Source organism: Petromyzon marinus, chromosome 33 (genome assembly GCF_048934315.1).
Source record: "Petromyzon marinus isolate PM22_M1 ecotype Great Lakes invasive population chromosome 33, UKy_Petmar_22M1.pri1.0, whole genome shotgun sequence".
In the NCBI taxonomy this organism is placed as follows: domain Eukaryota; kingdom Metazoa; phylum Chordata; class Hyperoartia; order Petromyzontiformes; family Petromyzontidae; genus Petromyzon; species Petromyzon marinus.
The window spans coordinates 4014527-4042010 of record NC_133699.1 but is presented as its reverse complement, the minus strand read 5'-3'; the positions used below and the strand labels follow the sequence as shown (position 1 = coordinate 4042010).

Below are 27484 nucleotides of genomic sequence, written 5' to 3'. Positions count from 1 at the left end.
CCTCTCGTGGAGAAATGACGCTGGCGACGATGAATTCCAACTTCCCCGGGTTGTTGTTTTTCGCAGGCTGATTGCTGCTCGATGTCGACACACGAGCGAGTGAGCGCCTTGTGTTGTGAGCGCCGCAGTGCACGTGACCGGCCATTCTGATCGATCTGTAAACGTGATTTTGCTGTTGTACGGATATCCAGGGTTCAAACCCGTACACTTGGACGGCTACGGTCTTCCACGTGACGCTGTTGTTGTTATTGGCTCTCTGTCCCTCTCGCTTGTACGTGCACGTTACGATGTCATAGATTAAAAACAAGCAATATATATTGGCATTTGTTTAACTGCGATACAGAACAGTGGGTATAATTGCCCCATAGGCGGAGTTTGACTTCTATATTGGGGGGGGCAAGGGGTTCGCTTTTCCCTTTTTGGCGCAGATTCGATTCGCGCTCACGTCTCCGGGAAGAGCGCATCTTGCACGCTAAGCGAGGTCTGCCTGTATCGGCGACGTACGGAGAGGTGTGGGCGCAGCAACTTGATTGGAGGTCAGATAGGGGGCGGCGAGGTCGGCAGAGCGGACACGCAAACCCTTTGGTAATAAAACCAGATGCGCGCCGCGCGCTTTCAGGTGCGCCACTGCGGCCGTCTGGAACGCTCTTCCTTTCCGATATTTGGAAGCCACTGTGGTTGCTTTGCACTTTAAAATCATCATCATCTAGATTGACAAACTCGAGTCTTTAGAACTGCTTTTTGTGCTCAGTTTGTTGTCTTTCCCCCGCACCTCCGATGAGCAAGGGTCGGCTACGTACGGTGCGAAAGAAGTTCAACATACATACACTTGCAACCGAGTACATAGAGAGGGTGGGGAGGGTGTAGGGAAGGAGCGGTGTCGGAGCGGTTAGCGCGCTGCGCTACGAACCCAGGCGACCCGATTTCGATTCCCGCCCCCGACCAACACCAATGACGATCATCTGTACGGGGTCATGGGCCTCCCCTAGGTCGACTCAGCCTAAAACGAGTACCTTTGTGCGGTGTCTAAACATCGCCACTGGGGAGACAAAGGCGGCCGGGCGTAAGTGCTGCCCCCCCCCCACCCCCTCGTGTACCACAGTGCCGGCCTTCATAGGTGCTGCTCGCTATCCGCCACTTGCCCCAACAGCCTGTCGATGCTTTACGGGGGATCTTTGTCTTTGTAAGGAGGGAGGGGTGAGAGAGCGCGAGAGAGATGCTGTGAGTGGAGGTGGTGGCTACTGTGGGAGGAGGGACGGAGAGGGTGGGAGGGGGGGGTGGGCGACCCTGGGCCGCTGTCAACGCGGGGGGAGGAGGGAGGCGGAGTGAATGTTCGGCCTCGGCTCTGGGTAACAAAACCGCAACGCGTTCGCTGGATGATCGTCAGTGCATTCCTCGGCAGTGTTCCTGAGATTGCTACTCAATGATTTTCCTCGCTCCGTATTGCCACATCGATGCATGCAACGTTTCGCCATCGGGTTAAATTAGTTCAGTAAGCTAAAGGAGGCGGACAAGTACTGAAGAGTAGGCGCTCTAATTTTATACCTGTGCGTGTGTTCAAAGACACGCGCGCGCATCATTGACATCGTCAGCGTTGTAATTCACCGGTGCGTTGTGGGTTATAGAGTTGGTAACCAGGAGGGACGATTCGCGCTCTAGGTAATCAGATCCGCGTTGAACTAAAGCCACTCAGGACGTCACTGAGAGCCAGAGCCCCAGTGCGAGGAGACGCAAGGATACATATACCAGCGCGTGTGCGAGTCGAGTTGAACGACGCGCGTCTGCGCTGCGTCGTCGTCGTTTCTTATTCGTCTTGTGGAAGTCGGAAGACGGGAGAGACATGGCCACGGTGGTTGAGAAGAAAAGGCAAGTGATTATTCATCGTATTATCGTGGTGGTGGTGGCGGCGGTGGCGGTGTTGACGTCTTAATATGCGGGCGCAGTGATCAGCGCACGATGTGTGTTGCTTCGAATCTGGAATCGCCGAGGTTCTGATTTCCGGCCACGGTTAAACATTCGTGATGAGTGATGCTGGCTTGACCGGTTCTGCCGCACTGACCGCATAGTAGCGAAGTATGGTCAAACTACACCCGTGACGGGCATGGGGGAAAGCCTTCATCCAGCAGTGGATTTACAAAGGAGCTGTAATTGAGTGCTGCTGTTATTTATATAGAGTACTGTAATGTATTTACCCAGAAAAGCCTCACTGGGTCTCAAGGCTTGTTTGAGAAGGGTCCTGCTACATGGACACATTTGGCTAATACACGTGGGTGCCTCGTACTTACAGCTCCGCACAGATGGATTCTATAATCCATCGCTATACTGCCATCTCGTGGCAAACTCGAAGCCCATAGCCGAAATATTTTGGCATTCCCCAGCGGTCTCCCATTCAAATGCTAACCAGGCTGGCACCGGCTTAGCTTCTGAAATCCGTCCGATTTAGTTTTTGTATCGGATTGAGCATTAGCGATTGTGGAAATGAATATAGCACACATCTGCTACTCATCATAATCATCATCATATGTGAATTGTCGGCATGCGAATGATCGCTTTACGTTTTTGTTGTCGCGATCTCTCCACTGTAATACATACGGAACTTGTTTGTTCTCAGTGGCCAGATAATGCGGAATGTTCTATCCAGTTAATTGGACGAGCGCAACGATGGAGGGGGATGGGTCGATATCGGTCCATGTGACTGGAAACACGACAGCGGCCCAGGGATCTCACCGCTCGCAGACAATCCCCAAGCACGCCCCAGGAGCTCGATTGAGAAGCACTGACCCCTAGGTCAGCACTGACCCCCTAGGTCAGCATTGACCCCACTAGGTCAGCACTGACCCCCTAGGTCAGCGCTGATCCCCTAGGTCAGCGCTGACCCCCTAGGTCAGCACTGACCCCACTAGGTCAGTGCTGACCCACTATGTCAGCGCTGACCCACTATGTCAGCGCTGACCCACTATGTCAGTGCTGACCCCACTAGGTCAGTGCTGACCCACTAGGTCAGTGCTGACCCACTATGTCAGTGCTGACCCACTATGTCAGTGCTGACCCCACTAGGTCAGTGCTGACCCCACTAGGTCAGCGCTGACCCCCTAGGTCAGTGCTGACCCACTATGTCAGCGCTGACCCACTATGTCAGTGCTTCTTCACCTGGCGTGCATCACGCGGGATGCCCTTTCTGGAGGGTGCGAGACATGGGCAGACATTATTATTTTTTTAGAAGGTAAATCGTCAAAAAACACAAATTAAACACGGGCGCATAAGTGCAGCTACACCTGGTGACAACCGTTTGTGTTATGGTCGAAACGTCGTGAGAATTTTTATTGTTTTATATATATTTTATTATTTTATTGTTTCCCTTCAACGTGACTTTACCGAAAGAGCTAAGAATATGAATTACTGCAGTCACGAAAGCTTTAAATCAAAATGCAGCTACTTTGTGTTAATCAAACCCTATGTTGTGCATTAACATTATACATTTTTTGTTACACGATTGAGAACCAATGGGGGTGCAGGCTGCAGTAGAGGTTCAGAACCACTGCCGTAGGTCGACTCAGCCGACAACGGATAACTTTGCGTTGAGGTGCAACGCAATTCCCAATGTGGACTTGTGCACGGTGGAGCATTACTGACTGACCGACCGACGTCACCCGCATTGCTATCGGATGGCGGCAGCTCTCGGAAGCTAAGCAGGGATTTGCGCCTGGGCCGTGCTTGGGATGGACGCGCACCGGTGCACAGGACAGGTGTGTCACCACGGAGCTGCGAGCGAGGTGACCTGCACGTCGCGTGACCCTGTTGTACTGTGAAATCTGTGCTCCCTCGCCCTCACCAGCCCGCACTGACCCAGCGTGCTGGTGAAGTGTGGTCAAATATATTCGTTGGATCTTTCGGCAAAAAGTCACGTAGATTGAAAAAATATAAAAGTAAATAAAACATTTAAAAAACTACGACGGTTTTTTTTTATTTCCGGATGACGATCGCTTGTGTTGTTATCGATACGTCGTAGTTTTTATTTATTTTATTCACTTTCATTTTTTCTATCTACGTGACTTTACCGAAAGATCCGAAGAATATGAATTCCTGCACTCACGAAAGGTTTAAATCAAAAGATTATGGTCAAATATCACCCACGGGCCACACGACGGCTACTTCAAGCAGCGTGTTGCTGGCCAACCCGCTCCCTCGTGTGCCGTTCCGACCTTCATCGGCGCTGCTACTCACTAACAGCACTCGCCCTAACAACCTGTTAGGGTTATGTGTGGGGTGGTCTTTAGTCTTTTATACTCGTAACCGGCAGCCTCGTCCGCCTTCTATCGGCTTTAACGTCACACCCCACGGGGGGCGAATTACTCGGTTCACTGGTGATGGGAGTCGATATACATGTGTGTTTCGCATAAGAATTAGACCAACGTAGAATTCTGATGCTGGTCCCTTGCCGTGCGAGTGAAACCAAATCCAACTTGCTCGCTGTCATTTTTGGGAAACTCAATTTCGAAAATGTAGTTAATCGGATTGGTTTTTTTTCCCTCCAAGTTGTATTTAAGCTTAGTCGACTGCAGTGCATTTGTCCAAAAGTGCACCTCTTTTCTAGCCCTTCTAGAACATTAGACATTGAATCTGTCACGATAGGCGATGCGATTACACGACACGGTTAAATATTGTATTCGTTTGGGAGTGGGTCTTTTTTTTACAATCTGCGCGTTTTTAGGAAGCTTGTTATTCTGCTACGCCCTACTAGAACACCGTGCGAATTTATCCAAGTCACGGTTCGTCGATTGTGTATTCCATGTCACCTCCTAGCAATGAGCCGATTATTGTTAGTGAGCACCTATTAAGGCCAGCACGGTGCGCAGTATTTAAGTGCTGCGGTATGGCCAGGACAGGTTCCGAATAACTTTCTGCTCATGTTAGCGTTGAGCAGAAGTCGAACCAAGGTCGCTGATTATTATTACTACTACCACGGAAGTGCGCGTTTTTAGGAAGTATGTTATTCTGCTACGCCCTACTAGAACACCGTGCGAATTTATCCAAGTCACGGTTCGTCGATTGTGTATTCCATGTCACCTCCTAGCAATGAGCCGATTATTGTTAGTGAGCACCTATTAAGGCCAGCACGGTGCGCAGTATTTAAGTGCTGCGGTATGGCCAGGACAGGTTCCGAATAACTTTCTGCTCATGTTAGCGTTGAGCAGAAATCGAACCAAGGTCGCTGATTATTATTACTACTACCACGGAAGTGCGTCAACCACTGTGCCACCGCTCCCTTTAGTAAGTTCAAACCGCCAGAGCCAGAGCTCCCGCGAGACGAGCGAGCAAGGATGTTCACAAAGCGTTGCATCACTTCGCATGCAACTGGAGATGTTGAATTCCTTGCCTGTCTGTTCACTGGGCTCTCTCGCACGTGTGTTGCGGGTGGGAGAAGATCCGTGCCGATGAGGCGGTCGGGGTAGCTCAGGGGTCAGACAGGGAGCACCGAGCCACGGCACTGCCGAGATTCAGGGTTTCGTTCTGAGCTGGGAAGCCGCCAAAATTCGACTTAAATCGGATTTTCAAGTTTAGCAAGTTGATGGTCTCAGCACGATCACTAAAAATACTGCGCACGCCATAAACTAAACGCAATTTTCAGTTGTTGTGGGTGTTTCTTACTTCAATTAAATAAGTTCCATCTCTGAGAATAAAAACTATTGTTGTGTCTGCCATGCGATGGGCATTTCTCTGCTGTAGAGCGCATGAGAAGTGTTTTGGATTAAACAAACGTCACTTGAATGGATCTCAGAATGAGTTATCTGCTTCTGCATTTAGTTTTCTAAAATGTTGGGACGCACGGCTCTCTGCAAGACCAGTATGGTCAACCAACCCCTATGACTGATTACGCTTGGGGGAGGGGGGGAGGAGCCGGGGGCTTCCATCCAGCAGTGGATTCAACAAGACCTGTAAAACACACAAAGCGTGCCTTCGAAGAGCACCGAGTAAAGGTGGAATTTACATAAGTTGTGATTGTGTGCATGTCTTTAAAAATGCACACCGATGACCAGTGATGCACGTAACTTTGAAAATCGCATCCTCTAACGGGGTTTCCCCTCCCCCCCAATTTGAAATGAGGCGTGTAACACGCGAGTTGATATATCAATGGAAACGTTAGCCACGGCTGAGACCAGGCGTGTGGTACCTGCACTCTAAGACAGGTCTGGCGAGTAATTTTCAGTAATTTTCCACAGTGGTTGGCGGTGGGGGTGGGGGGTGGTGGTGGTGGGGTGTTGACGGACTGGCAGTTTTCATGGACTGTATTGCTGAAATCTTTTCACAAGCAGACGGAGCCCACCCGTGCTGATCGGAGGTGCGTGGCAGGGGAGACAAAAACACGAATCGAATAACCCCGGGAGCGATTTGCAAGGCGTGAGCCCGCCCCCCCCCCCACCCCCTTTAATTTCTGACCGAGTGTTTTCCAGTTTCCTGGTTAGACTGACCAGTAGCCTAAGCCAATAGCGAGATGTACACGTGATGCGGTGGTGTGCCGGGTGCGGACGTATTTTTTTGATTTGTCGTTCTGTTCGCTGATCCAGAGAGACCAGACACAAATTCAGACCGTTACCAATCCACTGCAAGATGGAGGAATACATTTCGGTCATGGGGGGGGGGAGGTGGGGGTTGTTTTGACCATACTTCACCACGCTAGCCGGTGCTGGGGTGGTGGTGAAGGGGTGGGGTGGTCGCCCTGGACCGGGTCCAATCGTGTTGGCCGTGGCCAGGACTCAGACTCATGAAGTTGGGTTCATAACCCAGTACGCTACCTGAACTGTCGCACCACGCAAATAAAAAAATAATATAAGGCAACGTGAGTTGACCGAAGTGTTTGCATATGCAGGATGGACAACAACAGGACGATTAAACGAGTGTTGTTGTTGTTGTTGGGGAAAATGTAAGGAACAGGAAAGAGAGGAAGACCTCGCAGAGAGTGGCTTTTGACGACGATGTTGTAAGAGATCGGTGCCAGAAGGATGTGGCCACGACTTGCGCGTATTTGGCACAAGACGGAGGAAAGTGGAAACAACTGACGCGATGTGCAGTGGGCACCAGCGGGGCTATCTGTCCATGGATCGTGATGGTGTTTACATATACCGTGCATGTATACACAGACACATTCATATACCGTGCATGTATACACAGACACATTCATATACCGTGCATGTATACACAGACACATCCATATACCGTGCATGTATACACAGACACATCCATATACCGTGCATGTATACACAGACACATCCATAATATAGTTTTTTTGGGGTTAGACCGCGTAAATAGAAATGCGTCGTTAAGCCCGCCACCACCCGACAAAGCCAATTTGTAAGGTTTGTCACGTAAACAGACCATGCCAATTCGTTACGAGTACAGCACACCTAATTGGCATGTTCTGTGTACGTGACAAACCTTACTAATTGGCTGTGTCGGGTGGTGGCGGGTTTAACGACACATTTATATTTACGCGATCTAACCCAACAACAACAAAAACTATTTTATGGACGATATCGGTCGCGAAAGCCTGCGTGTTCAACTATACACACACACAGCCTACAGCACGTGGCGACTAGCACGCCGTGGGAGCCGAATCTTCAATTGGGGCTCCGTCTGCCACTGACTCGGAGCTGCTGCTGTCGATACGATCTGGCCGCGACCGGCTAAATCGCGGAAACATCTCTCGCTAGATGTTTCCTGCCTTTGAGAGGGGATTATCGGCGTAAGGCACCACCCCCGCCACGACGAGGGTACCGAGTTCCGCTAATATTCACATCAGTCCGAGATTATTGTTACCCTGTACCAGGGGTTGGAAACCAAAATAACAAGAAGAGACTTTTTTTAAAAAAAATCAAATTCGGTCAAACATCGAGCTCAATATTTCAAGAGCCGCAATGCGATGTGAATAACGTCACGAAGCAGTCCTTCAAGAGCCGCGTGCGGCTCGGGAGCCACGGGTAGTCGGCCCCTTGCCCTCGACTCACTCACGTAGGATGCAATCATCATCCCAGAAGAGCGCTATTAATTCACGCACGCGTGTGCGTGCGCGCGCGCGCGTGAGTGCTTCGCTCGCCGCCCGCAGTGCCGTGAGGACAAATGAAAGCGAGACATCTGGATGTGGCAAAGTGCTCAAATATCTCCAGCAGGCAGTGGGCACGATACATAGGAAGGGGGGGGGGTGCATTGGGGGGGGGGTGTGGGGGGACTTTGTGGGGGACTCCCGACGGACCACGCAGGCTTCGTGCCGAGTGGCTTCACAGCTGCCGCTTGGCTCGGCCCTGAGTCCCGGGAGCTCTCCTCGGTGCCCGTCGTACCAGCAGCGACACGCGGCGGTGCTGGCCTCCTGCACAGTTTTACTGGCTCGGGACAGCTGCCGTGGCTTCTGTGTGTGTGTGTGTTTTGTTTGTGTGTGTTTGTTGTGGGGAGCGGTAGTGTAGCGGTTAGCGCGCTGCGCTATGAACCTGGTAACCTGGGTTCGATTCCCACTCACGGCCAACACAAAGTGACGGTTATATGAACCGGTCCTGGGCTTCCCTAGGTCGACTCAGCCTCAAATGAGTATCTTGTGCGGTGTGTAAACATCATCACTGGGGAGACAAAGGCGGTCGGGCGTGGCGTTGGTCACCCACCCCCTCGTGTGTCGTGCCGGCCTTCATAGGTGCTCGCTAAAAGTATGTTAATGCTGAGAATATTATTGTGTTATTTTATTTTATCAATTTATTATTGTATTCTCATTCTATGTGACTTTACCGGAATAACCAAAGAAGATATGTTAATGCTATTTATTAGGAGGGAGGGAGTGGGATTTTTTTTCTCTGTCTTTGTTTAACACGTCATTTATCGCAGCCAATATTAGCTATTACCATACACATTAAATGCTAATTACTCTGCAGGAATTTACCGTGAGAACCTGTTCGCCGACTCGTGGGCGACTGAGCTGAAACCAATCGCGATTTGTCGAGGTTTAGCTCCTTTGCTGCACGTGCCAAACAATGTTCATTCGTTTGGCTGTGTTGGGTGGAGTGGTCAACTCGTTGACGCGACCTCCGACCCCCTAGACTCTATTCACGTCTCAGATGCGCGTTGTGTTTGCCCCGTCAGATAGATGGTTTTAGTCGCGTGGTGGAGGATCTTCTCCGGAAGTATGAAGCCGGTCATCTGAGTTCAATTCCCCGGTCGCAGTTAACGAATAGAAATTTCGTCGGTCGAAATTGCCATCTGACCCTGTGTGCTTGCCGCTGCCTCTAGATCCACTCGGCCTAAAATAAGTACACGCTGCTGTGTGGCATTCGTTTTTCTGACCACACCACCCAACATGTGCACATCGTCGTGAGAATTTTTTTGTTTTATATTTTTATTATTTTATTGTTTCCCTTCTACGTGACATTACCGAAAGAACAAAGAATATGTGCTGTGCAGGCCACATTTTCTCAAGTTTATAAGAGTAAATTACCACAATGTAGTTCTTCTGAACTGGTAGTTGTGCGCAATTCATTACTTAAGCTTTTGCACGTGCCATACACATAACTGCGTGTTGTTACTTATATAAGTATTCACTGGCAGTACTTTCACGGGTAATATATCAGAATTGCAATGCGAAACGCGCTATTGGGGTGTGTATGTGGGTTTGGTGTGTATGGATCTTTGCATATGTACTGCCTTCCCACATGTGCATCCGTGGAGTTTGTGTTTTACGCGTGTATGGGTGTGTGTGGTGTGTAATTAAATACACTGCCATATGTGCGTAGTGCATGTCGGGATTTGTGTATGTTGAACTTCTTTCGCACCCTACGTAGCCAATCGTGCTCATCGGAGGTGCGCGATGCTGTGTGTTTGTGATGTGTGTACTGATGTTTGTACATCGTTCCCTGACACGTGTGTGTGTGTGTTGTGATGTTCTCGAGACCAGTAGAGTCGCGAGCGGTTTGCGCGCCAGCGCTACGAACCCGGTCACCCGAGTTCGATTCCCGCTCACAGACAACACCAATCACGATTATTTTAACTGGTCCTGAACCTACGCTAGGTCGACTCAGCCTCAATTGAGCACCTAGTGGCGATGTGTAAAAACATCGCCACGAGGGAGACAAAGGCGGCCAGGCGTGGTGCTGGCCACCTCGCGTGCCGTTTCGGGATTCTATGCGGGGTATCTTTGTCTTTGTGTGTAATTATGCTGCCCTTTCACCTGAATGTTTTTTTTGCACTGTGTATGATGTTGACAATGCCAAGATGTACCTATTGAGAAAAACAGCAATTAGGTTTTTTTCAACTCTCAACCCAAGCCTCTGTACCCGGACACGCCTAAACTTAAGACGTGAGCTTAGCAATTAAATGTCAAATCTACCCCCTTACGAGCCTGGAAGGCTCTCTGCCTCTCTCTCAGCGTATCGATGAGCGCCGTGTAAACACCGTGACACAAACAATGCTGCAGAGCACCGGCATCGAAGCTACCGCAATTCCGAGGTGTTGAAATCGCAGGGACACGGGGGGAGGCTGCCGCGTGCCAACATTTCAGAAGCTTGTGCAGTCGGTAGACGCGTTCGTCGTCGTCGTCGTCGTCATCAGCCAAGGTCTATCCACTGCTGGATGAAGGTCTCCCCGAGCCAGTGCCGTCTCTCACAGTTATGAAACGCGAGACTTCACGAGAAGCATTCCTCCTGAAATGTATTGCGGGTTTCAGGGTGGTGCAGTGGGAACACTTGTGCCTCGCAGCAGAGAACGCCTGGGTTTGTTTCTTGACTCTGGTGCATTTCCCGCTTCTCTGGTGTCCTCCCATGGTTTAGAGAAAACACAAACTCTAACTGGTATTGGCTAACCAACACAATTTGTATTTGCCTGCTATACATGTCCACGTGAATAAGCCACTTCGCTGAGCTATCAATTGTGGCCAGGTCGCTCATGAAAAAGAGGCTCCTCTCTAGTTCAGTGGGCCTCACCTGGTAAAATAAAAAAATAACTTTAATACTTGAGTTCAGTATTAATGAAATAAAAGTATTACTGAGAACATTGTGCTTTAGGCGCGTGGCTTATGCTGAAAATTCGCAGTGGCTGAGTGCTCGTAGAGGGAACAGTAGCTGTCTTTGACAGAGCCCACGTGTTTCGATTACTAGGTATGTTGAACTTTTTTCGCACCGTACGTAGCCAACCGTGCTAATCGGAGGTGCTATACAGTCACATTGCACCAGTTACGATTATATGAACCGGTACTAGGGCCTCTCCTAGGTCGACTCAGCCTCAAATGAGTACCTGGTGCGATGTGCAATCATCGCCACTGGGGAGGCAAAGGCGTCCAGGCGTGGAGCTGTCCAATCACCTACTCGTGAGGTGCCATTGGCTAGAAACTTGCCCCAAAAAACTGTCTGATAAGGCGACAATTCGGGGGAGGGGGGGGGGGTCTTTGTCACTGCTGGTGATGATCGCATGCAATGCGCACTGATTAAAGACCCGGGTACGGGAAATCCCTGCGTGAAGGGTTTGATGATAGCGTTGATCGCTCAATAACCCTCCACACACCCCCCACCACCGCCCCCGCTGGGAGATCGCGTAAATCACGCGCACACGCGAGGCGACGGGATTAGTTTACACTCGGACGGATCCACGCGTTGCAGGTCAACTCGTCTGCTCGAGGCGGACACACGCAGCGACCGGTCTAGCAAAGCGTCAACAGGCGTCGTCGTCATTATCACCACCACCTCCTCCCAACGCACGGAGCAGCGACGAGGCCCTGTGATGAACATGACATCCACAAACTATTTAAAGTGAGCTTGTTTTTTTTACCAGGTAAGCCCAAGTGAGCTGTACGGATTATTTTATTCAGAAGCGACCTGGCCCCAAATGATAGCTCTACCAAGTGGCTTATCAATGTGGAAATTTATAGCAGCAGCCAAATACTCTTAAATGCATGTTTCTAAATGTGAAGGGGGAAAAATCCACGTGACCCCGGGGAGAGAGACACCGCAAACTCCAAACATACAGCAGGCGTCCGAATCGGGATCGAACTTACGACCTCCTAGTTACCATCTCGCCACCGTGGCAGTGGCGAGATGTTAGGTCGACTCAGCCTCAAATGAGTAGCACAGGCAGCGAGCCACGGTAAGCATGTTAACCACATAGCATGGACCACCCCCCTAGGTCGACTCAGCCTCAAATGAGTTGCAGCAGCAGCTAAAAGTTTGTTGCATTGGGATAATGTTTATTGTCAACAATTCTATCGCTAAATTTCGATTTAAAGCTTTCGTGACTGCAATGATTCATCTTCTTTGGTTCTTTCGGTAAAGTCACGTAGAATGAGAATAAAATAATACATTGATAAAATTGTGTTATTTTATTTTATCAATTTATTATTTTATTCTCATTCTACGTGACTTTACCGAAAGAACCAAAGAAGATGAATTATATCGCTACCACTGTTGTCATCGATCATCATCAAACATCACTTGGACTGCTACCATCACCAGCAGTACCAAAGACAAGACAAAGGTCCCCCTTGTAGCCTACACGAACTTTTTTGGGCAAGCGGTGTTGGCGAACACCTAATGAAGGCAGGGCCGGCACGCGAGGGGGGTGGGTGGCCAGCTCCACGCCCGGACGCGTGTGTTTCTCTTCACACCGCACCAGATAATCATTTGAGGCTGAGTCGACCCAGGGCAGGGCCCGGGATCGGTTCAGATAATTGTCAGTGGCGTTGGTGGCCGTGAGCGGGAATCGAACCGGGGTCGCGCCGGGTTTGGAGCGCAGCGCTGACCGCTGCATTACCGCTCCCCGCAGGGCCGGTACACACACACACAGAGGCCGCTGTCGTGACACGCCGCGCGTGTGTGTTCACACGTGTGTGCTCGTGTGTGGACACACGCGCGGAGGGCACCTTGGCCCTCTCCTGAGCGTTAATTTACACGCGCGTTCATTTTACACGTGCGTTTACACTTGCGTTGATTTGCACGTGCGTTCATTTGGGCTTCGTTCACTTGCACGCGCGTTCACTTGCACACGGCGACTTTACTTGCAAAAAATATTTTTTCCGTTCACGTTTTCGTCGACACACATTCCAGCAACCAGCACCCGGTCGCGTGGCACGTTGATTTTAGTCCGGTGGCGGCTTTTGCAGTGTGCGCTGTGCGATAACAATAATAATAATTAAACACTAAAAAGTGAAAACAACGCCCTTTATTTACTCTGTCACACAATCGCGATGTATTTAGTGACTTGTAATGCGCTATAGGGACGCTGCCGTGGTCCAGCAGTGAGGACACTGGACGTGCGATGCAGAAGCTGCAGGTTTACTGGCAGGCCGCGTGTGGTGGGGTCGAATGTGGGGACTCCCATAACTTCCAAGACGTCTGCGTGCAGTCTGGAAGAGTAGGCCAAATTAGCCACGAGAGGGGCTCTGGAGGGCTCCCTCCAGTGGAGGCCCTTTCACCGGCAGTGGCTTGAACGAGGCAATTGCAGGGATGCGCCTTTGCCCTTAATATAATTTAAATATACCGTAACCATTGATGAGAGTTGGCCTTTATGAGCTGCTTTTTTACCCGTAACAAAATAAAATAAAAACATCTAATAAGCTTCACCCTTTCCTGCAACAACTGCTCAAGCCGAGCTATTCGTGCTCCGATAGTTGCATTGTCGTTGTGCTGTTTTGCCTTTTTTGGCATTCTCTGGCCTCGCAGTGGTATTGCGACCAGGCCATAAAGAAGGTTGTCTCTGGTGTAGGCCAATAAATTTCAAAGGCAATGCGTGCGCATTATTAAAGCGTGTTCGTTTGCATGTTTCACCACAAGAGTGTGTGGTTAATGCTCACTCGATGGCTTGTCATCGGTGTCTATTTGGTGTTTGAACAGCTGAACACCTCCTGTATTCTTGCCAGAAAGGATAAGGTCTAAAAAAAATTCATCAATGAGAATTTTGGCTTCTCGTGTGGTAGGAAACCGGAGTGGCCAGAGAAAGTCCACCGTGCATGCGAGGCGGTAAAGCTCAGTGCTCCGCACGGATGGACTCAGGAATCTATTGGCGTACTACTATCCTGACCACCTCTTAGCCCCACGCATACAAGATTTAACACGGAGGCTTATTGATATGTATTATGTCATCAAGAAAATATTTTAATTGTCACCTCCGCTATCGGCAATGGACCTTGGAAATTACACAAATAATATCGAATGCGCGAGACTAGAGAGTGTGTATATATATACACACGCGCGGCCTGCAATAACAATAATATAATACTCAGAGCAATAATATCCTTCGCAATAAATAGATTATGAGTGGATCTGCTGCTCAAGTTCACGCAATAAATTCAGCGTCGAATTGAGTGATGATCGTTACGCGGCGTCAACCTCAAGTGATCCGGCTGTGAATACAGCGGCACGTGGACAGCGCATGGGCGTGCACGTGGGACTTCTGTCGCTTGCCGTACATGGCCAGCCGTGCTCATCGGAGGTGCGTGGCGGGGTGTGGTCGGAGGCCATCAAACTAAACACACACGCGTAAAAAAAAAAAACAGTTCTAAAGAAATGAATGACCTATTTCTCATACACGTGAAACACGTAACCTTGCAAGGACAATACACACGGATACACCGTGAAACTTGTCTCCCTCGCACCGTCTTGATCTTAATAACTTGTTTCTGGAGCTGAGTCGGGGGTGGGGGGCAGGGTGGGGGGCAGGGTGGGGGGCAAGTAGTGTTGATTGGGATGGGGGGGGGGGAATTGTTTCCAGTTCAGGGTGTAAAACACGGAGTGTGATGTGCATTACCGACTGCAGGATTTCCCAGCGAATAATTTCCAGTGGTAATTGCAATTGCGCTGTCGACATCCTGAGCGCCACGGTGGTTAGGAGACGTTAACTACCTCGCCTGGTACACAGGAGATGTTAACTACCTCGCCTGGTACACAGGAGATGTTAACTACCTCGCCTGGCATACAGGAGATGTTAACTACCTCGCCCGGTATACAGGAGATGTTAACTATCTCGCCTGGTACACAGGAGATGTTAACTACCTCGCCTGGTACACAGGAGATGTTAACTACCTCGCCTGGCATACAGGAGATGTTAACTACCTCGCCCGGTATACAGGAGATGTTAACTATCTCGCCTGGTACACAGGAGATGTTAACTACCTCGCCTGGTATACAGGAGATGTTAACTACCTCGCCTGGTACACAGGAGATGTTAACTACCTCGCCTGGTATACAGGAGGTGGAGGGTTCGATCCCGATCCTGACGCCTGCTGCTGTATATTTGGAGTTTGCGTGTCTCTCTCTCCCCGTGGTCGCGTGGATTTTTTTTCCAGGTCCTCCGTTTTTTTTCCTTCCGCATTTATAAACATGCGTTTAGAGTATGTGGCCGCTGCAAATTTTTCACGTGATAAGCCACTTCGTTAGGCAATCATTTGTGACCAGGTCGCTTCTTCAAGATAGCTGTATAGCTCAGTGGGCCTTACCTGGTAAAATACTAAATAGTTGTCCTATAGTTTAAATAGTTGACAAGACATGGACCATTTTCAACTCCCACAGAGCTGTGCAACCTCCCCTATGTAAGAGAACAGCCTGCTGAAGGAGATGTTACTTCTGAGATCCATTCAGAGGACCTCTTAACGGTATGGTGGTAGGCACGCACCACCGCCTCGTGCACCGTGTTGGCCTTAATAAGTGATCGCTAACAGCACTTGCCTCAACAAGCTGTTAAGGCGATACGGGGATAATCTCTGTCTGTCTTATAGTGACAAAATATCCGCTTTCAGAAGATGAAGGTTCCATTGCGCCTGTGTGCGGTGGCAATTGACCGGATTATGTGCCCCTGCACAAATCACTAAAAATGCTGAACATTTAGCAAAGCGAACAAGTAAAAAATGAACGGGGAGCGGTATCGTCGTGGATAGCACGCTGCAATACGAACTTGGTGACCCGAGTTCGATTCCAGCTCATGGCCAACACCAGCGGTGATTATCTGAACCGGTCACGGGCCTCCCCTAGGTCGACTCAGCCTCAAATGAGTACCTGGTGCGGTGTATAAAAAAAAATCGGTCGGAAGTGATGCTGGCCACCCACCCCCTTCGTGTGCCGTGCCGGCCTTCATAGGTGCTCGCAAACAGCACTTGCCGCAACAATATGTGAAGGCTATACGGGGGCTCTTTGTCTTTGTGCTAATAGCGCCAAGCGGTGACACGCACACATAACGTCGCGTTATGTGTGCGTAACGCGACGTTATGTGAGAATTTCGCCCGAGCACAATGCGTGCATTATAGACTGAGTGTTGCTACACACGTGGTGAGCGGTCGTGGTGGGGATGACGATGGTGGTAGTGGTGGCAGTAGTACAGTATGTATGCATGTTGAACTTCTTTCGCTAACCGTACATAGCCAACTGTGCTTATCGGACGTGTCGTGGAAGGACAACAAACTCAAAAAACAACACGCAGTTTTAAATTAACGAGTATTCAATCTGAATAACGACTTAAAAGTGCCGCAGCTCCAGCCAAAAGCCGCCGATGTGAGGATGACCGAAGTTCCCGTGATGGTCTATTACCCTTGACGAGATCAGCAGCCAAGGTATTGTGGCTCATTCATGGCGAGCGCTTTGTGCCCAACGAGCGCGGCCTCACGACGCATTTCGTTCGGCGACCGAGAGCAGAATGTGACACGTGTCACATCTTGCGTCGCGCGCCACGTCGCGCGCCAGGGAATTCTGTGCACGCTGCTAATCACGCGCTTGGCCGTGCCCGGCGAGGACGGCAATCGCCTTGCTGTCAGCAGTGTCGAGCGTCGTTGGCAAGAGGGTGGCCGCGGGTGGTGAGAATGAGGTCGGCAAAAAGAAAACAAAAAATAATCTCGCAAGCGGTCAGCGTCCTCTCGGCTAAAACCAGCTGCTGTGGGTCCGTGAGTCGCATCTCCCTGGTGCCGTCGGAGCGAGATGTCGGCCACAACCCTCCCTTATTTTTGCCAAACTCCCGACGATGTCGTCGTCACGCAAAAGAATATTCCTTTGGGAATCTCTCGCGGAGAAAACGCAATCACCCCCCGCGCACCCGCCGTGTTAGACGGGGGGGGGGGGGGGGTGTGAGGGGGGGTGAACGGGATGACACTGTCAAATCACTAATTGCTCGACAACCCAATTAACTCTGAGCTGACCGAAACCTGGGTCCAAACTCAGGATGTCGGCAGTGCTAGGCACTCGGCACTCTGATCTCTGCGACCACCCAGCCACCGTCTTTTAAAGTTACGGATCAAGGTTTTTGGTTTTTTTCGCGCGCGATTGACTCTGCCATCACAGGTCCTCAGACAATTCTGAGTGAACGAATCGCTTTGTGTGTAACTAACGACTGAGTGTTGCTCGCAAAGGGACCGTGTGCCCACGCGCGTCTGCGTGTTCACGTACTGCAGTGTTTGCACCAACACAAAATGATTAAACTGATATCACGCGTAAATGAAGCGGTTATTTATGGAATTTAACATATTTCTATTTCGCACTCGATGTGCTAAACGTAACCTAGTTTGCTTCCCTCCTTTTTAACCCACGTCCCCCCCTTGAGAAAGATATTCAAAGTCTCAACGGGCCCTGGCCAGGCAATACATGGGGATTTATTCCAGTGGTTAGGAGGGCGTCTTAATGACAACATTTGGCCAGATCATTAAGTGGGACCAACCCGAAAATTAACGACGAATCAAAATAAAATGGAATAACATTTCAGCCCTTCAGCCTCTCGGCCATCTGGACCAATGTGTCACAGTCACATTTGGCTGTTTTAGCCAACAGCAGTCCGTGTTATATACAATCACGCACGTGTCATAACGATGAGTTTTCAAAATGTGGATCGTGTGAATATTGACCGGTGGTTGAGACTAACGATAGGAATGGAAGCCAGAGGAGGCCACGCTCGCCAGTAGAACGCCCCTCGCCGCAGAGATGGAGCGATAAAATCGGCACGTGCACGGGAGCCGGGTGGATCGTTGCATTTTGGGAAAGCCTTCATCCAGCAGTGGCGAAATCATGGCCGGTGATGATGCTGCTGCTGCTGCTGGTTATATATTTTCATCTATAGCAATGTGTCAATATTCCTGGACTGCCGCCCGATCGTTATAACCCCCCCCCCCCTCACCCATCTGGCATGGCGTTTGCTGTGACGAACACAGTAAAGGGTTCATTTGCAAGCGTTTGCGGGGAGTTTAATAATAAGCACGGAAGAAGAGAGAAAGAAAAAAACCTGCCACCACCAAACATTATGCAGAACCTTATATGGCTCTTTGATGAACTCCCAGTGGCTAAACGACCTTTATATGGAGGGAGCGTTGGCGGCTATTAAGGCTCTGGCGGTCCTTAGGGAGAGCCCCAGATGTAGTGATGTAGATGGATTCCTAATCATCGCGATCGTACGGGTCTCGTGCGTTCGTTGTCGTGTCACGTGCGCTTAAACAATTTGCCGCCTCCGCGAGCAGAACGCGGGCAATTTGAGACGGCCTCCTAGCATCCTCATGCCTTGTTCCAATTGTGGGTGGGGAGTAAATTTGCCAAATGCTCTTTGATGTTTTGTCTCCGTTCACGCCGATTCTTCCCGCTTGCTTACGGCTTCGCGTAGCTCCGGGGTCGGCAACCGACATAACAAGAAGTGCATTTTTTTCTAATTAGGTGAAAAAAAAACAACTCAATATTTCAGGAGCCGCAATGCGACGCTGCAGTTCCTTAATGAACAACGTCACGAAGCGCGGTCCTTAAAGAGCCGCATGCGGCTGCGGAGCCGCAGGTCGCCGCCCCCTGGGTCATGCCGCTCGTGAGTCCGTGTGGTGAAACGCAGCATTGGAGGTGACGCCGAGTGGATGTTTTTGATGTCTCTGCTGCATTGAACCAACATTCGCAGTGTGGGTCCACGATCTGAGCTGGATTTACCACAGTCGCTTGCCCAGCGGACTGTTTCTAATTTTGGAGTGCCACGGTGACGAGATGTTAACGACCTCGCCTGGTATACAGGAGGTCGTGGGTTCCATCCCGACCCTGATGCCTGTATATTTGGAGTTTGCATTTATCTCTCCCCATGGTCGCGTGGGTTTTTCTCCAGGTCTCCGGTTTTTCTCTCCATATTTAGAAACGTGCGTTCAGAGTATTTGGCTGCTGTACATTTCCACACGATGAGCCACTTCGTTGAGCTCTTATTTGTGGCCAGGTCGCTTCTGAAAAAAGAGCTTCATAGCTCAGTGGGGTTTACCTGGTGAATAAAAAAAAATATAGCTACATTTTATAGTTGTATTCAGTTTTCAATACTTGGTCTGTTATCCTTTATACGGATGTAAACTATACACGCTATTGTTATGAGATATATATTTAAGTGAAACCGGGAGAGTACAAATTGTCAAGAGACCACAGCAAAACCGCATTTAATTCAACTTGCATGGTAGGAATGCCACAGATACGGAGTGTCCAGCGATAATCTAAATAACCGTGAAGCTGAATTACACATACGGGACGGTGCGCATCTCCCTCACAGCAGACACCGAGGGTCGCAGAGACCTCTCGAGACGTTTCAATCGCAGAATTCGTAACACTGAAACATCAGCAGCGTCGTCATCAGCAGCAGCCATTGATCTATCATCCACTGCTGGGTGAAGGCTTCCCACACGTGGCACCGCCGTCTCCCGTGACTCGTGCGGTTCGACAATCCGCACGGCGCCTGCCGAACGAGCTGACCTGCGCCGCTGCATCTCCGCAGTGGACTTCCCCCTGCGCGTGCGGAAATCCCTCCCTCTGCTGTCACTCGGGTCGATTCGTCTCGACCGTCGGCCATAATCGCATATTCGTGGTACAAAGCCAGAGGCTTCCCGCGTATAGCCACACGGGCTGTCGGGGGGCAAACGCTGCTAGCGAGCGGCACTTTTAGGGGTTGATGTGGCCAGCACCGGCGCTGAACCCTACTCACCGCACGAGGCTGAGTAAGCCTTAGATATTTCTCACCGATGTTAGGCGTGGCTGGGGAAATCAAACTCGGGTTTTGCCGGGTTCGCAGCACGGCTGCGCCAGCACCCCTCGCAGCCTGTCAAGCTGCACTCCCACGTCGCCTGCGTTCGTGCTCCTTACGTAAGATTCCTGTCGCACCCTCCGGGCATGAGGCTTATATAATGCCGCTGTCATCTTCGATTTTCTTTTTGAGAAGAAAGGTCTGGAGTGCGTGGTTCAGTGGCAGTGATCATTGGTGGTGTCGGTGTGGGATGATGCGGTGACTCACGCTCGTGATTGTTTTGAGCCCAATTACAAAGCTCACACCGCTTGGGCCACTCTCACCCCTTTTAGTATTTATTATTATTTATTTATTTATTGACACTAATGCATTGACAAGAGTCACAGGGAAAGCCGCCTTTCTATGGTGGTGAGATGTTAACTACCTCGCCTGGTATACAGCAGGTCGTGGGTTCGATCCCGACCCTGATGCCTGCTGCTGTATATTTGGAGTTTGCGGTGTCTCTCTCTCCCGGTGGTCGCGTGGAATCTTTTTCCGGGTTCTCCGGTTTTTTCCTCCACATTTAGAATCAACGTCACGCACTTAGAGCATTTGGCCGTGATAAATGTCCACGCGATAAGCCACGAGGTTGAGCGATCGCTTGTGGCCATGCCGCTTCTGAAAAAGCGCTATACAGCTCAGTGGGCCCTACCCGGTTAAATAAAAAAAATGTTAAGTAAACATTTTTGTTAGTTATTTGTTTATCTTTTTTCATACTTTGGACTCCGCATTTGCTTCTTTATTGTAACTTTCTAATCCCGCTCCCTTCCTGGACATCTGTGATAAAGAGCTTTGTAGCTCATCGGATTCCTCCAGTAATAAATAAAAGTTTCTGATTCTGATCCAACTTCACCTGGCGGGCAGGGGGGGGCAGTGGGGGGGGGCGTAAAAAAACCGCATCAACAATGGGGAGAAAAAGGCGGCAGTCAGGCGTTGGCGGTGTCGGTGGTGTCAGTCAGGCGTGGTGGTGGCGGTGGTAGCGGTGGTACTGGTGTTGGTGGTGGCAGTCAGGCGTGGTGGTGGCGGTGGTAGCGGTAGTGCTGGTGATGGTGGTGGCGGCGGCGGTGGTGGTGGTGCTACCGACCACACCACCACCACCACCCCGTTTGTGCACCGTTGCCGTCCTTCATATCTGCTCGCCAACAGCCCTTGCCCCCCCCGGGGGGACTCGTTGAGGCTACACAGAGGGGGGCGGGGGGGGGGAGGGCACCTCTGGCTGTACACTGCACGTGTGTGTGTGTCATGACGGTGGCCGGCAGCCAACACCACCGTTGTAGTGGCAGCGGCCGAGGCGAGGGGAACGCGCCCATAGGGGACTCGACCCGCGGGGAGATGGAGCGACGAACTCGGCTCCACGAGGCGACGCGGGGGGGGGGGGGGCGCTGTTTCCCGTGCCTGCGTGCGTGTGCACGCCTCTCGCCATCCTCCATGCACGCACGTATGCACGTTGGACTCCTTTCACGCCGGAAGGACAGCAAACTAAACACAAAAAGCAGTGCCACAGAAGTAAGCTTTGCAGTCGAGATGCTTTAAAAGTAAATTTGCTCCCGGCGGCTTCCTAATGTCGGAAGGAGGAGCATTCCAGACGGCCGCAGAAGCGCGTCTGAATTCGCGCGATGCCGTGGCCCACGGCCTTTGTTCGACTGCCAGCCAAAGGCCGCTTGTTGTTGCTGCTGCTGCTGCTGACGAGATCGGCAAGTGGGGGTGTTTGGGGGGGGGGGGTAGCCTGCCCCCCTCTGTAAACCGCACACATCGTCCTTAGGGGCACGGAGATAAGAGACGCATCTCGCCGCTCTAACGAGACGCCGCTTATTTCGGAGTTCCGACCCCCCCCCCCCCACCGCGTGCGATAGAGGAGATTTGGGGGGGGGGGTGGTTGGTGGGGCCGGGCCGCGACCCCGATTCTTTAATTAGAAGCGAAAAGTTTGACGCGCGACCGCGGCTGCCTCTGCACGGTTTGGGAGAATGCTCGCGGCCAAGGGGATGGGGAGGGTGGATCGTGTGCGGTTAGCGGCAGCGGCAGCAGCAGCAGCAGCGGTGGCCCCGGGTGAGCTGAGGTCAGCGCGATTGTCTCTCCCTCTCTCTCCGCGCCTCGTAAATAACGTTCGCCCAAAAAAAAAAACCGCAGTTTCATTTCCTCTCGTCCGCCTGGACATTGTGTGGCTGCGAGCGAGATTTGGGACGTATTCATGCGAACGGAGGAAACTTAAAAAAAAAACTGGGGGAGAGGGGGGGGGAGCGCTCTCGCGAGTCGCTGTAATGAAACAAATAACGTGCAATCAATCCATGCCGTGGCGGGGGAGGGGTGTGGTTGTGTGGGGTGGGGGGGGAGTTGACCATACTTCACCACACTGGTCAGTGCGCGATGTTTGCCGTGGCCGGTAAAATCGAAGGTCTCGAACGCATCGCGATCGCCAAATGTGCCGCCACCAAACTCCCCCCGCAAATTATTCGAGCGCAAAGACAAAGGCAAAATGGTAGCCCTTGAACCGGTGTTGTATGAAAGGAGAGAAGGTTGAACCGGTTAGGTGGGGGGGGGGGGGGGGAACTGTTGCGGGGCAAGCGGTGGTAGCAAAACCGCTGGGCGCCTCCTGCGCGCACTCTGAGCGCGACCGAGCGAACGCGTTAATTGCCACGTGCGCGCGCGTGAGCGCTTGTGAGCGTGTCAGTGCGTTAACCAAGTTGATCGTGGGGGGAGAAGGAGGGGGCGCAGGGGGGTGCGGCAGATGGGGGGGTCGTAGGGTATGGCGGCTGGAAGAAGAAGAAGAAAAAAAATCTGACAAAAACAAGTTTGTTTAGCCGTCGTGTGCGCGACCACTCAACGACGGGAGGTCACGTGCGGTCGCCAGGGGATGATGTTGGCGATGCCTCCCTCTGCCCACACGCGCTGGCGAGCGTGGTGAGAGAGGGAGCGCCGCACGATCGAAGAGCGCCGGGGATTTTATATTCGTTCGGGTCGACGTCGTCGCAGGAGACAAATTGTGTCAGTGGACGTTTTTTTTTATTTGAAAGGGAGAAAAAAAGGAAAATCCGAGATTGGCTGTAAATGTTTGGGGGGGGGGGGGGCGGAGGGTAAGTTGAGGTCAAATGCAGGAAACCTCTTGTTTGTTTTCTGAGAGGTCCTATTAATGGGGAGCGGAGAGGGGTACGTTTGGGGCCATGTCGCGGGTGGGTGGTGGTGGGGTTGGTGGTGGGGTTGGTGGTGGGGTTGGTCACCAGATTTTTCGCAGGCCAGTGTGTGAGCGCTGCGGGGGGGAAGGCGTTATTTAAAGTGCGAGTCTCGGGGTGGCTCGCGGGTCAAGGGGCACCGAGCCGGAGCCGCTGAGGCTCTGGGGTTGAAAGTCCCGGGCGATGAGGTCCGCGCTGAGCACCCTCCGCCCGCCCGGGCGTCGTTGACTGTGCACGACAGAACCCTCCGTTGCGTCGTCTTGGACTTTATTAGGAAGCCGTTGTGGAGCTGTGCACTGTTAAATCATCTCGATTGATAATGCATTTTTTGTACATATATAACTGCTCTTTTTCGTTAAGTTTGTTGTCCTTCCCCCGCACCTCCAACTCGCAAGGTTGGCTACGTATGGTGCGAAAGAAGTCAACATACATCCATAGAATTACAATCGTCTGTTTTTTTTAATATCTAATTTGACTTCATTGCAGCGCTTAGAATTTGAAGTGTCGGTTTAACTGCAGTGGGACTAACGTTACACTGCGGTGTGAGAAAGTTGACCATCTGCCAGTGTGTGTGTGTGTGAATTAAAGAGATGGCTTGCAGGGACTTCAAGAAGTAGTTCTGTAATATATACTTCCACGTGCCGTTCTCTGATGTACGATTTATTGCACTGCTCAGTGAGAGTTCCGAATGGAAACGTCATCTCGTGACGCGGCACAGTTAGGATAAAACCGTGAACCACGTGAGACGTAAAATATACATATATCCACTATACCGAATATGAACCATCTCTTTGACATTAAATTACGTGGTGAACACCAGATCCTTCAGTGCCATGGGCAAACTTGAATGAATATGCTTGCAAAATGACATCAGCAGATGTCGGAGGGATGTCACGAAGACGAAAGTCGATATTTATTCCCAACTGAAATGGCGCAAGTCCGCGCACGAGGGTCTGTGAAAACCGAAAGGCGATCGCGCACGCATAGCGTGAGCTCGCGGTCACGTGATTTGACGTTCACGAGGCTGCCGGCTGAAGTGGCATTGTGCTTCTCACAATCCCGCGTGTGTCCTTGCGTCCCTTGTTATGGAATCGTCTGCAAGATGATAATCACTTGCTGCTGACGGCGGCGAAGGTTGTTGCGCAGCGTAAATACCGCGCGGAGCTCGTGACGAGGGCAGAGACGGGGCAAAATACGTTCAAATTAACGGGAGGTAATGCAATTGGACACGAATGACAAATTCACCGTTGGCCGTGTAGTTTAGATGGAAATTCATGCCTGTTTCACTGTCCCGGTGCATCACACCAATTAACAACAACTGCCGGGTGTGGAATGTAGGTCGCCGATTACAAGTCGCAAGCTTCCTGGTTTTGTTTGTTTCGTTAAATCCACCACCACCCAACACCGCCAACTAGTAATGGTTGTCACGTAAACAGAACGTGCCAATTCGTCACTCGTACAGCACCACCGGTGTGTTGGAGAGCCGAGCCATTTACAATCTGGAGAACCATTTACAATCTGAGTACGACGTTTCGCCAATAATTACAACTATCTTCATCTGGCAACAGCCAGATTTGTGGAGAAGTCCACCAGTTTAACGACACATTTATATATTTACGCGGTCTAACCCCCCAAAAAAACCTGTATTATGGATGATATTGATCGTGAAAGCCTACTACGTGTTATCCTGAGATTACAAATATTTAACGAGCTACACATCACTGAGATGTCGTCTGCCTCTGGACAGATATTCGGGGCGCCAATGTGGCGAAATGTTATCTCCCTCGCCTGGTGTGCAGGAGGTCATGGGTTCGACCCCGACCCTGACGCCTGCTGTATATTTGGAGTTTACACATCTCTCTCTCTCTCTCTCCCCGTGGTTCCTCCGGGTTTTCCCCTCCGCTTTTAGAATCAGCGTGCGTTCAGAGCGTTTGGCTGCCACTACAAATTTCTACGCGACGATAACCCACTTCGCTGAGCTATCACTTGTGGCCAGGTCGCTTCTGAAAAATATTGCCATATGGCTCAGTGGGCCTTACCCGGTAAAATAAAAACCAGTTCAGAGTTTTTTTTCTTGTTTTTTTTTATAGTTTCACATCGGGGCGACGTCGCGTTTTGTGTGCGCGAGCTGGAGGTGCGGGGAAGATGAAGGCCTGACGGTTAATATAGCGGCGGCGGGAGTGTCCTTCCGGCGATTGTACCGCGATGGGGCCCTCGGGTGCCAGGTTACATCACCGCTCCTCGCGGTTCAGTGTTCCGGCTCGGGCATGGTTAGAAAAGTCTCGGCGATTTTTTGCGTGAGACATTTTTTTGAACGCGCCTCCATCTCCGCCATTGTTTTTTTTTGTTCCCCATAACGGGGCAAAGGTAGCATTGTGGGTTTTGCTACTTGCGTGCGCGTGTGTGTATCGGGAACGGTAGTGTAGTGGTTAGCGCCCTGCACTACGAACCTGGCGAACGGGGCTCTATTCCCGCTCGCGGCCAAACACCGGTGACGATTATTTGAACCGGTCCTGGGCCTCCCCTAGGTCGACTCGGCCTCAAAGGGGACAAAGGCGGCCGGGCGTGGTGCTGGTCACCCACCCCCTCGTGTGCCGTGCCGACCATCATGGGTGCTCGCTAACAGCATTGGCCCCTAACAGTCTGTTCAGGCGATACGGGGCGAGGGTTTGGGGGATCTTTGTCCTGTACCGTTGTGTGTACGTGAGCGACGAGTTATGACCCGGCGACCAACGCGCTGTGCGACGGCAGGGTGTACTCGGAGCGGCGCAAGGAGAAGTCCCGTGACGCGGCGCGGTGCCGGCGTGGCTGGGAGACGGAGGTGTTCGCCCAGCTGGCGCGGGAGCTGCCGCTGCCGCCCGCGGCCTCCGCCGCGCTGGACAAGGCGTCGGTGATGCGCCTCGCCATCAGCTACCTGCGCCTGCGCCAGCTGCTGCCGCCCAACCGTGAGTCCACTCGTCGGTGTGTGGGCGAATGTAGTGGCGGTGGTGCCAGCGGTTGGCGTGTGCCGCGCTTTGAACCGAGTTTTAATTCCCGCTCACGGCCGACACCAGTGACGAGTATCCGGACCGCTAATGGGCCTCACCTAGGTCGGCGCGGCCTCAAATGATGCGTGTCTGTAAAAGTTATCGCTCGAGAGACAAGGTGTGGCCGTGCGTGGTGCTGGCCACCCAACTCCCTCGTCTGCCGTGCCAGCCTTCATAGGTGTCCACTAAAGAGCACTTTCCACAAAACAGTCCGTGATGAGGCTAGTATGGGGGCTCTTTGTCTTCTGGGTGTGCCTTCGTCGCGCGACGCCGATTGCCATCGGCGTTCGCGGCCGAGCGGCGCGACGCGTCGGAACCCGCGTGGGGAGGCGAACCGAGCCGGCTGTTGTTGACGGGCGCGCGAGCGATTTCTCCTCTCCTGTTCAAGCAACAGGTGGGCCGCTTTTAAAATAAATTAATTCCGCGGACGCCCCCCATGGCACAGGGATTACCGGCGGATCCCTCGGTGCGCAGGCAATGGAAACTGGCGCTTACGGCCGTCCGTTCGTCGAAAAATAACTGCGGCAACGTCTTCCGCCCCCTCTCTCCCTGCCCATCGCTGCCCCATCCACTCCCTCCCTCACTCCCTCCCTCCCTCACTCCCTCCCTCCCATTGCGATCCCAGGACTGTCTTGGAAAACTGTGCGGAGGGGGCAGCCCTGATGATGAGGGCGATGTAGCGTCGGAGTGACTGTGAGCTTCGCTAACCCCCCCTCCCCGACGCCCCACCTCTCCCTTCTAAATTCCCATCAAGAAATATATTAGCAAAGCTCATGTTCTCCCGGTTCCCCCCCCCCCACCCCACATTTAGAAACACGCCTTTAGATCGTTCAGATCGTTCCGAATATTTGACTGCCGCTATAAATTTCCAACACGACCATGAGCCACTTCGTTGAGCTGTCATGTGTGGCCAGGTCGCGTCTGAAAACGGCCAGGTCGCGTCTGACCCGGTAAAATAAAAATGGGTTTATAGTTTGGTTGGTTTTGTAGTTTAATATCGCGGCAACATCACGTTCTGTGTAATTTGTATATTTGTAAGTGATTTGTTTACCTTTGCTATACTTGGCACTCCTGCCGTGTTTTTGCGTTGTTTGTTGTTGTACCGTTCTGACCCGCCCCTACTGGACTTCCGTGAACAAAGAGCTTCGTGAATCGTAGGATTCCTCCAGTTCAAATAAATATTCCGATTCCGATTGCGAATGGCCTACCGGACCAGTACCACCAAGCAGAATATTACGTTGAAGCGAGCTATAACCCTGCACCGCTTTTGTTCCTTTTCGGCGTCGCGGGGCAGGGTC

At 51.5% G+C, this 27484-nt stretch overlaps 1 protein-coding gene across 4 annotated transcripts in view; it reads left to right on the top strand.

Moving 5' to 3' along the window:
* The first annotated feature begins 1323 nt into the window (after window positions 1-1323).
* Window positions 1324-27484, top strand: part of LOC116948331 (hypoxia-inducible factor 1-alpha-like) — a 77060-nt gene continuing 50899 nt past the window's right edge. Inside the window, exons 1-2 of one of the 4 annotated variants that reach the window (XM_032964898.2) lie at window positions 1324-1866; window positions 25912-26105. In XM_032964898.2, the coding sequence (XP_032820789.2) occupies window positions 1841-1866; window positions 25912-26105 (220 nt within the window). In that variant the 5' untranslated portion in view covers window positions 1324-1840. The other 3 variants (XM_032964896.2, XM_032964897.2, XM_076071459.1) reach the window with 3 other exon arrangements.